This window comes from Geotrypetes seraphini, chromosome 2, assembly GCF_902459505.1.
Source record: "Geotrypetes seraphini chromosome 2, aGeoSer1.1, whole genome shotgun sequence".
In the NCBI taxonomy this organism is placed as follows: domain Eukaryota; kingdom Metazoa; phylum Chordata; class Amphibia; order Gymnophiona; family Dermophiidae; genus Geotrypetes; species Geotrypetes seraphini.
Window position 1 is genome coordinate 279,289,745 of NC_047085.1, and position 12,093 is coordinate 279,301,837.

General features: G+C 50.8%; 1 protein-coding gene across 3 annotated transcripts in view; it reads right to left on the reverse strand.

Moving 5' to 3' along the window:
- TENT4A (terminal nucleotidyltransferase 4A) overlaps positions 1-12,093 on the reverse strand; it is a 547,459-nt gene that overhangs the window by 216,801 nt on the left and 318,565 nt on the right. For all 3 annotated transcript variants that reach the window (XM_033929742.1, XM_033929743.1, XM_033929741.1), the window contains one exon: positions 6,269-6,395. In XM_033929742.1, coding sequence (XP_033785633.1) covers positions 6,269-6,395 — 127 coding nt within the window. The remainder of the gene's footprint in view (positions 1-6,268; positions 6,396-12,093) is intronic.

The following is a 12,093-nucleotide window of genomic DNA, read 5'->3' on the forward strand; positions in this document are numbered from 1 at the left end:
CCCCCTCCCCACATCCACTTCTCTAATTCATGCTACAGACCAAAAAATCTAAACTTAGGCCTCATTAATTCAAGATCCATGTGCAAAAAAGCACAGTTACTTACCGTAACAGGTGTTATCCAGGGACAGCAGGCAGATATTTTTAACTGATGGGTCACGGCACCGACGGAGCCCCGGTACGGACAATTTTAGAGTGATTGCACTCTAAAAACTTAGAACGTTCTAGTTAGGCCGCACCGCGCATGTGCGAGTGCCTTCCCACCCGACGGAGGTGCGCGGTCCCCAGATAAGATAAGCCAGCTAAGAAGCCAACTCGGGGAGGAGGGTGGGACGTAAGAATATCTGCCTGCTGTCCTGGATAACACCTGCTACAGTAAGTAACTGTGCTTTATCCCAGGACAAGCAGGCAGCATATTCTTAACTGATGGGTGACCTCCAAGCTAACAAAAAGAGGGATGGAGGGAAGGTTGGCCATTAGGAAAATAAATTTTGTAAAACAGATTGGCTGAAGTGTCCATCCCATCTGGAGAATGAATCCAGACAATAATGAGACGTGAAAGTATGAACTGAGGACCAAGTAGCAGCCTTGCAGATTTCCTCAATAGGAGTTGATCTGAGAAAAGCGACAGATGCTGCCATAGCTCTAACCTTATGGGCCGTGACAGAACCTTCCAGTGTAAGTCCGGTCTGAGCATAACAGAACGAGATGCAGGCAGCAAGCCAATTGGAAATCGTTCGCTTAGAAACAGGATGACCCAACTTATTTGGATCAAAAGACAGAAAAAGTTGGGGAGATGATCTGTGAGGCTTAGTGCGCTGTAAATAGTAAGCCAAAGCACGCTTACCGTCCAAAGTATGCAAAGCCTGTTCTCCTGGGTGAGAATGTGGTTTCGGAAAGAATACAGGTAAGACAATGGACTGGTTAAGGTGAAAGTCAGAGACAACCTTAGGGAGAAATTTTGGATGCATGCGCAGAACCACCTTGTCATGATGAAAAACAGTGAAAGGTGGATCTGCAACTAGTGCATGCAGCTCACTGACCCTCCTGGCAGAGGTGAGAGCAATAAGGAAGACCACTTTCCAAGTGAGAAATTTGAAATGAGTGATGGGCAATGGTTCAAAAGGAGGCTTCATTAAGGCGGAAAGAACCACATTAAGATCCCAGACAACAGGAGGGGGCTTGAGAGGTGGTTTCACATTGAAAAGCCCCCGCATGAATCTGGAAACCAAAGGATGAGCAGTATGAGGCTTTCCGTGAACTGGCTCTTGAAAAGCAGTGATGGCACTGAGGTGGACTCTGATAGAGGTAAGACTTGAGACCAGAGTTAGACAAAGAAAGAAGATAATACAACACTAGTTCTATGGCGAGTGACGTTGGATCGTGATGATGCCGAAGGCACCAGGAAGAAAACCGGGTCCACTTCTGTTGATAACATTGAAGAGTGGCTGGTTTCCTGGAAGCATCAAGAATAGAACGGACAGGCTGAAAAAGAAGAGAGTGAGTTGAGCTCAGCCCGAGATACCAAGCTGTCAGGTGCAGAGACTGCAGGTTGGGATATAGAAGGGACTGCTGATGCTGAGTAAGCAGAGAAGGAAATATTGGAAGAAGTATGGGCTCCCTGGAACTGAGTTGAAGAAGAAGGGAGAACCAATGTTGTCTGGGCCACCGTGGAGCGATGAGAATCATGGTGGCCTGTTCCCTCTTGAGCTTGAACAAGGTTCGTAATTTGAGAGGTAGAGGAGGAAAGGCATAAAGGAATAGATTGGTCCAATCCAGGAGAAACGCATCTGCTGCCAGATGATGTGGGGAGTAGAGTCTGGAGCAAAATTGGGGCAGTTGTTGATTGTGAGGAGCAGCAAAGAGGTCCACTTGAGGAGTGCCCCATTGAGCGAAAATGGACTGGAGAGTCATGGGATCGAGAGTCCATTCGTGAAGTTGGAGAATTCTGCTTAGATTGTCTGCTAAGGAATTTTGCTCTCCCTGAATGTAGACAGCTTTTAGGAATAAATGGCGAGCTGTCGCCCAAGACCAAATCTTTTGGGCCTCCTGACATAACAGGCGAGAGCCCGTCCCACCCTGTTTGTTGATGTAGTACATTGCAACTTGATTGTCTGTGTAAAGTAGTAGTACTTGAGGAAAGAGGAGATGCTGAAAAGCCTTGAGGGCATAAAACATCGCTCTAAGTTCTAGAAAATTGATATGATGTTTCTTTTCCTGGGCAGTTCAAAGGCCCTGAGTTCGGAGATCGTCCAAGTGAGCTCCCCAGGCATATGGGGATGCGTCTGTGGTGATGACCAGATGATGAGGAGGCAGATGGAACAGAAGGCCTCTGGAGAGATTGGAAGATTTTAACCACCATTGCAGAGACTGTCGAAGAGACGATGTCACAGGTATGTGTCACGAACAAGGATCCGTCGCCTGGGACCATTGGGTAGCTAGGGTCCATTGAGGAGTATGCAGGTGAAGACGTGCGAGGGGGGTGACATGAACTGTCGAGGCCATGTGACCCAAGAGTACCATCATTTGTTTTGCAGAGATGGAAAACTGTGTGAGCACCTGTTGACAGAGTTGAAGAAGGGTCTGAAGGCGGTTGGATGGAAGAAACGCCCTCATGAGAACAGTGTCCAATATCGCTCCAATGAATTGAAGTCGTTGAGTGGGGATGAGATGCGACTTGGGCAGATTGATCTCGAAACCCAGAAGTTGGAGAAATAGGATGGTCTGGTTGGTGGCATGAAGCACTTCCTGAGATGAAGGAGCCTTGATTAACCAATCGTCCAGGTAAGGGAAGACTTGAAGATGGTGAGAGCGTAGAAAATCGGCCACCACAATGAGACACTTTGTGAATACCCTGGGAGAGGCCAGACCAAAGGGTAACACTTTGTACTGGTAATGACAGCAGTTGATCATAAACCTGAGATACTGTCTGGAGGTCAGATTGATCGGTATGTGTGTGTAAGCCTCTTTGAGATCGAGGGAGCATAGCCAGTCGTTCTGAGTGAGAAAAGGATAAAGTGTGGCAAGAGAGAGCATTTTTAACTTCTCCTTGACCAAACATTTGTTGAGACCCCTGAGATCTAAGATGGGTCTTAGATCTCCGGTTTTTTTGGGGACCAGAAAATATCGGGAGTAAAATCCCTGCCCCCTCTGATCTACAGGAACTTCCTCGATGGCATTCAGAAGAAGAAGGGATTGGACCTCCCGAAGGAGTAGGGAGGACTGAGATGTGTTCAAAGAAGACTCTTTTGGAGGACTGTGGGAAGGAAGAGTCTGAAAATTGAGAGAATAACCGTGGCGAATGATGTTTAGAACCCACTGGTCTGAAGTGATGAGCTCCCAACGGCTGAGGAAAATGGGAAGACGTCCTCCTATGGGCTGAGGCAGAGGGGAAGATGGTGGAAGACTGGCTAAGCCCTGGAGAAGGAAGTCAAAAGGGTTGAGTAGACTTAGGTTGGACAGAAGGTTTCACTGGTTGCTGCTGTTGAGAACGAGGCTGCTGGTGTTGCTGACATGGCCGTCGAGGTTGCTGAGAAGCAGGTGGCAGGGGACGAGCAGAATAGCGGCATTGATAAGATGATTGCTGGTGAAAAGGTCGAGCAGGGGGAGACTTCTTTTTGTTTTTGAGCAAAGTGTCCCACCTGGTCTCATGTGCAGACAGCTTTTGTGTGGTTGTATCCAGAGAGTCACCAAATAACACATCACCTAGGCAAGGAGCATTGGCAAGGCGGTCCTGGTGGTTGACATCGAGTTTGGAGACCCTAAACCAAGCTAAACGCCGCATAGCAACCGCCATCGCAGTAGCCCTCGAGGTCAGTTTAAAGGTGCCGTAAATAGAATGGACCATGAACTTCCGAAGCTGCAATAAACTGGTAGTATATTGGTGAAATAATGGGAGCTTCCGGTCAGGGAGATATTTTTCAAAAGAAGATAGTTGCTGGATGAGGTGCTTCAGGTAAAAAGAGAAATGAAATGCGTAGTTACCTGAGCGATTGGCTAGCATAGCATTCTGATATAAACGCTTGCCAAACTTATCCATGGCCTTACCCTCTCTGCCAGGAGGGACAGAAGCATAGACACTAGTGCCCACAGTCTTTTTTAGAGTGGACTCTACCAGCAAAGATTCATGCGGGAGTTGGGGCTTGTCAAAGCCGGGAATGGGAATAACTTTGTACAAAGTGTCTAATTTGCGAGGAGCACCGGGGATGGTTAAAGGTGTCTCCAGGTTTTTATAAAAAGTTTCTCTCAAAACGTCATGGAGGGGCAATTTGAGAAATTCCTTAGGAGGTTGAGCAAAGTCTAAAGCCTCAAGGAATGCCTTAGACTTTTTGGATTCAGCCTCCAAAGGAATAGAGAGGGATTCACACATCTCCTTCAAAAAGTGTGTAAAGGAGAATTGATCAGGTTTAGTAGAAGGGTCCCGCAGAGAGGGATCTTCTTCAGCCGAAGAAGCCTCTTCATCGGACACCAAAGGCTCTTCGGAGTCGTCCCACAGATCAGGATCCTGTACTTGAGAACCCCGACCCCATGAGCCCGGTGTCGAAGGTTTAGTATGTAAAGTTTTGCAGAGAAGCAGTGCCCGGAAAAGTAATAAGTGGCCGGTGCCGGGAGTGGTCAGAAAGCTGCAGCTGTTCAGAGGTCGTTTGAAGGGCACGGTGCAGGCCTCTCGTTTCTGCTGATAAGACAGGCATGGAGATCGAAGAGGCAGAATGAACCGGTACCGACAGAGTGGAAGCCGACAATAGAGGTTGCTCTGCGGCCGGAACCGAAAGCTCAGACCGAACTGGTACCGGAAGCTCAGACCGGACTGGGACTGGAAGGTTCGGTGCCAACAGAGCAGGAAGAAGGTGCTGCAATTGCTCTTTGAGTTGGACCTGGAGGATGGCCGTAATACGGTCATCCAAAGAAGGCACCGGTATCAGTTTCTTTTTCTGCGGTACCTGCGGTGCTGCTCGACGCCCAGAGGATGAGGAGACCGATGATGATGCACTCACCTCGATAGGGGCGGAGCGTTTACGAGGGCGCCTCGAGGTTGGCAGGGCTGGACTCTCTGCCACAGCGACCGGAGGCCTCTCCAGGGATGAGGAAGGCTTCTTAGCTGGCTTACCTGGAGGTTGCGACACAGGAAGAATGTCATTCGGTGTCGAGGAAGTCAGTGTCAGTTTAGAAGGGTCTGCCGACGCCGGGGTGGATGTCGAGAGATCAGTCATGTCGGCACCGAAAAGCAGTTTTTGCTGAATCTGCCGGTTCTTTAAGGTGCGCTTTTTAAGGGAAGCGCAACGGGTGCAAGATGAAGCCCTATGATCCGGACCCAGGCACTGGAGACACCAATTGTGTGGGTCGGTTAAGGAGATAGGGCGTGCACACTGTTGACACTTCTTAAATCCCGGCTGTGGGGGCATGAAAGTGAAAACGGCCTCCGCTAAATTGAAGGCGGAGGCTTCGATTATGGCAACAGGCCCCGCCGGGGCGAGACGGAAAAAAGAAAAAGAGAATATATATATATATTTTTTAAAAAAATTTTTGAGAAAGAAACAAAGAAGAGAAACCAAAGGATAGAACTCCTAAGAAAAAAACACGCGAGCGGGAAGGCAAGAAAAAGTTCCGCGCGCCTCCGTCGGGCGGGAAGGCACTCGTGCATGCGCGGTGCGGCCTAACTAGAACTTTCTAAGTTCTTAGAGTGCAATCACTCTAAAATTGTCCGAACCGGGGCTTCGTCAGTGCCGTCATCTATCAGTTAAGAATATGCTGCCTGCTTGTCCTGGGATAAACATCATGTCCTTAAAGATCTTATTCTCCACAATTCTTTAGACGTCCTCTGTATAGTAGAAACCTGGCTAAATGAAGGTGACGAGGCCTAAAGATCTTAATCTCCACAATTATTTAGACCTGTGTTCTTCAACCGCCGGTCTGCAGCTACTGCCTCAAAAAGTGCCACAGATCAGAGTGGGGAAGGAGGGATAGAGATATTGGAGACCAGGGAGGGCAGTAAGGAAGGAGAGAAATTCTAGACATCCTGGGTTAGGAGAAGGGGAGAGAAATATTGGATGCCGGAGGGTGGGGGAGGAGATTGGGTACCCCCAAACAAAAAGTTGTTCCGCTGTCCCTTAAGACAGTATCACTGAAACAAGATGCCTATGGCTTCCTCCTAGGGACACATACTGCAGAATGGATATTAACTATGAATAAATTGTCCATCAGCTGCCATATCTGCAATTGAAAAATATGCTTTAAAAAAAATTTAAAGATTAATAGCTAATTTTATATTACCTCTCATAATCTCTGTTTGGATATGATCTTGCAAGTGGTGATACTGCATGGCTAAGAACAAGGTAGGCATAATCAAATACCTGCTGCACTTGAATAGCACCATATGAACTTCTGCCAACATCATTTCCTGTAATGGCACAACAATTAGTTAGGAAAACATGCAGACTTATCTAGTCAAATGGATTAAAAACATGCTAGACTATCTGCAGATTTAGAATCAGCTATAAGTTAGTATAGATGATTTAATTAAAAATTTCATGAAGTTTTATACATTATGCAAAAACATATAAAACAAACATTATTGACACCACATGTGGAGTTTAAGCTACAGCACCATGGTATAAGAAAGAAAGAAAAAAAGATAATGTCCTTACCTTGATAATATCTTTTCCAGTAGATAGGCGTGTCATTCTGGACAGGCGGGTATCTCCCTATGGCTGCGAGCCATATGCAGAAGGAATCCACTCCAGATTTCTCGGTGACCCTCCTATTTCACCAGGAGCTCTGCTGCCACCTGCAGTTAGTACCCAAGCATGCAATAGCTCCAACCAAATATGTGAAGGAAAAATGGGAAACTTCCCAAACAAATAAACTGTTCTGCTCAAACATAATAACACTTGACCAATGAACAACAGCTAACAGAAGCATCAAATGAGTTCAGGAAGTACTTTATTTATTTAGATTTATATCCCATCCTCTCGAAAGAGCTCAGAATGAGCTGCAAGACTACATATAAGACATAACTGGAACGCATAGGAGAGTTTAAAAGTCAAAAAGCATGGCAATACTTAATAGGATATGACAGGACAAGATCTCATACAGCATGGGGTGATGATGTTATGAGTTTGGTATGACATTACAGTAACTAATAGGAGCTTGACAGTACATTTTAGTTCCTGACAGTATGAAGCATGGTAAGACAGTATATAACAGAGCAGGGCATTTTAGGATGCATGACAGTACATGGAGCATGGCAGGAATATGACAGTGTATGGCATGGCAGTACAAGATATACCTGTAAATGATAATATATGATAGGTGTGGTATAGCATGAAATGTCTAGTAAATTATCGGCAGTCGAAGTATCGGCAATGACAGTGCATGACAGTACATGGCATTGCAAGATCCTATATAATAAAACCCTAGAGCGCGCATGCGCTCTTGAAACTTCGTGATCCCTGCCGCTGTGATTTCTGATCCGTGGCCGCGTTCCATTTTAGAACGCGGAGGCAGGGATCACTCTGGCCACTCCCCTCCTCCCGTCCTCACTCACCAACCCAAAGCAAGCTTGAACACACCTCCCGCCCTCACCTCACCAACCCGAAGCAAGCTGGAACACACCTCCTGCCCTCGCTCACCGCTGCTGCCGCCACTGATCCTCCTCTTCGGGGCAGCCTGCAATCGTGGCCGGCTTTGGCGGGCCTCGCGGGCCGCTTTCCGGCCTCGGTGGCACGTTCCCTCTGACACATGGGATCGCGTCGGGGGGAGTGTGCTTCCGGGTTGGGGAGCGGCCTGCGAGGTTCGCTGGGGCCGGCCACCACAATCGCGGCCTGCTTTGAAGAGGAGCAGGCCAGAAGACACCGGGATGGAGGGAGGGTAAGCAGGGGGATCAATACAGGGGGCCAGAGGGAGAGGGAAAGGGGGCTGCTTTGGGTGGGAGGTGTTTTGGGAACAGACAGCTTTGCTCTGGGGGGAAGACAGAAAGGGCCATGGAGAGACAGGGAGAGGGAAAGGGGGCTGCTTTGGGGGAGGGGTGTGCTGGGGAGGAGACAGAAGGGGCCATGGAGAGATAGGGAAAGGGTGCTGCTTTGGGGGGAGGAGCTCTGGGGACAGACAGTTTTGCTCTGGGGAGAAGACAGAAGGGGCCATGGAGAGATAGGGAGAGGGAAAGGGGGCTGCTTTGAGGGGGGAGGTGTGCTGGGGACAGACAGAAGGGGCCATGGAGAGACAGGGAGAGGGAAAGGGGGCTGCTTTGGGGGAGGGGTGTGCTGGGGGGGAGACAGAAGGGGCCATGGAGAGATAGGGAAAGGGGGCTGCTTGGGGGGGGGGAGGTGTGCTGGGGACAGATAGTTTTGCTCTGGCGGGAAGACAGAAGGGGCCATGGAGAGGGAAAGGGGGCTGCTTTGGGGGAGGGGTGTGCTGGGGGAGACAGAAGAGGCCATGGAGAGATAGGAAAGGGGGCTGCTTTGGGGGGGGAGGTGTGTTGGGAACAGACAGCTTTGCTCTGGGGGGGGAAGACAAAAAGGGCCATGGAGAGTCAGGGAGAGGGAAAGGGGGTTACTTTGGGGGGAGGGGTGTGCTTAGGGCAAACAGCTTTGCTCGAGGGGGGGGGGGAGGAGACAGAAGGACACAGACAGCAGCCAAGAAGAAAGAGATAAAGAAACACAGACAGACAGACACATCTATTCTAGCACCCGTTAATGTAACAGGCTTAAAGACTAGTAGTACATAGGACTTCCGGCGGAAGCATGGGGCTGTGAGCAGGACGGGCTCGTGGCTCCGGCGCGCCCGCTGCAGACTCGATCGATAATCTGCATTGAAGATCTCAGTTTCCGGTGTCGGCGTGCAGGGGAGTGCGGTCGGGCGTTCCTGCTGTGATCTCGTGGCTGACGGGGGGATGGCCGCGCGTCAGGGAGCCACGGACCGTCAGCGCCGAAAGCAACCCGATTCCAAGATGGCGGCGCATGTGGCATCGGCATCGCCGGAATCGCCTGAAACCCCCAGCTCTTTGTGGGTCGCGGAGGTCACTGCTGAGGTGCAGGCCGCGCTGGAGGGCACGCTGGGAGCTAAACTGCAGCGTATCCTCGACAAGCTGGACACATTGGACCAGAGGTTTGCAGCCCTGACCTCGGAGGTTCGGGAGACGCAGCAGAGGGTCAGTTCTGCGGAGGATGCGGTGCAGCGGATCTCGCAGGAGCAGGTGGACCACTCTACTTCTCTGGCGGCGCTCCGGGCCAAGGTGGAGGACCTGGAGAACAGGTCCCGCCGGAATAACCTGAGGTTCGTGGGCTTGCCTGAGTCTCTGGGGGACGCTGATTTGGGGGACTTTCTGCAGAGCTGGCTGCTGGAGTCTTTGGCCCTTCCGCAACAATTGGGTCCCATCTATGTTGAGCGGGCGCATCGTCTAGGGTCCCGGCGGGATGGAGTGGAGCGTCCGCGGGTGGTTATCTGCCGCCTGCTCAACTATCGCCACAAGATTGCGGTCCTGCGGGCGCTGCGCCAGGGGAAGAAGCTGCTCTACAACAACAAATCGGTCCTCTGTTTCCAGGATTACTCAGCGGAGGTTTCGCAGGCTCGACGGAAGTTTTCTCCCCTTTGTTCCAGTCTTGCCCGGCGCAATATTCCTTTCTCTCTTCAATACCCTGCACGGTTGCGGGTGTTGCGCTCCGGCAGGCCGCACCATTTTGACACTCCAGAGGCGGCTCAGCGGTTTGTGGAGGAGCAGTTCCCGGAGGTGGCGCCGTGATCTTCCGCTGAGCTTCGTTGGGAGCGTTGTCCCTGCTGGGAGTGGGATGTTGTGGTCCTGGGCTTCAGAAGTGCTGCACTGTCTCCTTCGAGGGCCTTCCTCCATGGATGTGGGGGCTTTTGCTGATTTCCCCCATGTTGCCCACTGTTTTTCACTTGTTGGGGTTTCTGCATTATGAGTTTGTTTTTCTTTGCTGTGTGCGTGTGTGTGTGTGTGTGGGGGGGGGGGTTGTGTGTTTGGTGTCCTGGTGCATGTGGGTGGGGGTTGGAGTGGCAGTGGTTTGTGGGGGGTATGTTCTTTTGCGTGCAGGACAGGTTTGGGTCGGGTCTTGCGGTGTGGTTGCGGTGAGTTCAGTCTGATCGTCTGTAGGGGGGCTGGTGGGTGTTCTGTTTGCTTGTTGGATGCCTGGGGTGCGGGTGGAGGTATTTTTGGTCTGGGGATCCTGTTCTCTGGCTCTGTTTTTCTTGGGGTGGAGCTTGGCTTGCCAGTTATGGGGTGTGTCTGGGGGCTGAGGTGTTCTGTGGGGGGCCTGCAGTGGGCGTGCCTGCTTTCTGGAAGTGGCACCAATTGGGGTGCGGTATATGGTTTGGTGTGGGATACGGGAGGGGGTGGGGGGCGGATGGGGGGGATCAGGGGGAGGGGGTGGGGGGATCGGGGGGGACGGGGATTCTTTTGTGTTCGACAGGTGGGGGATTGGCGGTGTTTTTTGTGTGTGTGGTTAGAGGGGTGGTGGCTGGGTTGCTCCTCTGGCCTTTTCAGATGGGATATTTTGTATCTGCTATTGGTTCTTTTTCTAGTCTTTTCTGGAACCTAATTTGATATCTTGGAATGTGGGGGGGATACACTCACCGATTAAACGGTATAAAATTTTGCAAGCCTTGAATCGTAGGAGGGCCTCTATTGCTTTTCTCCAGGAGACCCGGTTGTCCTCTGTGGAGCATGCTAAGCTCTGTTCTTGGTGGGTGGGTACACACTTGGAGGCTCCGGCTCTGGGGGGGAAGGGTGGGGTGGTGATACTTTTTCGCAAAGGCCTTCACCTCCAAACTCGCAAAGTGCTTCGGGATCCTGAAGGTCGGTACCTTATTGCTTCGGTCTCTCTCAACAATAAACCCTTATTGCTATGTAATCTGTATGCTCCTAACAATCCCTCTGCCAAATTTTTTCAGAAGTTGCGTAACCTTTTGTTGCAGTTTGGGGATATTCCTTTGATTCTCGGGGGTGACTTCAACGAGGTCCCTGATCCACGGCTGGATCGTTCTTCTTCGGTGGGACGAGAGTCCTTGAGGGCCTGTACTGGGGCTGGCCTGCTTGCTTCCTCTTTGAACTTATTGGATGTTTGGAGGGTTCTTCACCCGGTGGAGCGGGATTATTCTCATCTGTCTCGCGCACATGGGACGCTTTCACGCATTGATCTTATTCTCCTTTCCAGGGATCTCCTTCCTATGTTTCGGGAGGCCATCTTGGGTCCGATTGAGATCTCGGATCATGCATGGGTGGGCTTGCGTTGGCTTTGGGGTGCGCCTCGGAGGGGAGGTGTTTCTTGGCGGTTCCCCTGTCATTTATACCGTAATACCCGCTTTCACGACTTTTTGTTGGCTAAATGGAGGGATTTTCAAACCACAAATCTGCAGCATCGGGAGGATCCCATCCTCTATTGGGAGGCTGCGAAGGCCGTGTTGCGTGGGGAAATCATGTCGTTTGTTGCCTTTGAGGCTAGAGCGCGTCATCGAGAGATTCTGGCCTGGGAGCATAGGGTTCGGATTTTGCGGCGCCGTTTTGCTCGCGCCGCCACTTTGGCGCTTAAGACGCAGCTTTTGGAGGTGCAACAGGCCTTGAATGAACTTCTGCATAGGGGGGCTCAGAGATCCCGGGACCATTATCATTTTCAGCTTTTCCGGTTTGCCAATAAGAGTAGCAGGATGTTGGCGCGTTTAGCTCGCTCCTCTCGTGGGTCTGCGGGGGTCACGGCTTTGCGCGATGCACGGGGCACGCTTCACCATAAGACTGAGGATCTTAGTCGTATTTTGCGGGACTTTTTCGCTGACTTGTATGCTTCGCCGGGCCCGGATGATCTTGCTGGGGAGGTCTATTTGGACAGCTTGGATTTGCCCCATCTCTCTCCTGCTGATGCGGCGTTGTTGGAGCGCCCGGTGGGGGCGGAGGAAGTGGCGTGGGTGATTCGTGCTAGCCCATTGGGCAAGGCTCCGGGACCCGATGGTTACCGTGGTGAATTTTATAAGTTGTTGGTGGATGAGGTCGCTCCGTTGTTGTCTGAAATCTTTAATTTGAATGTGGCTAAGGGGTTTTTGCCCCGTTACTTGAACTCAGCTGAGATCATTGTTCTTCCTAAGCCGGGTAG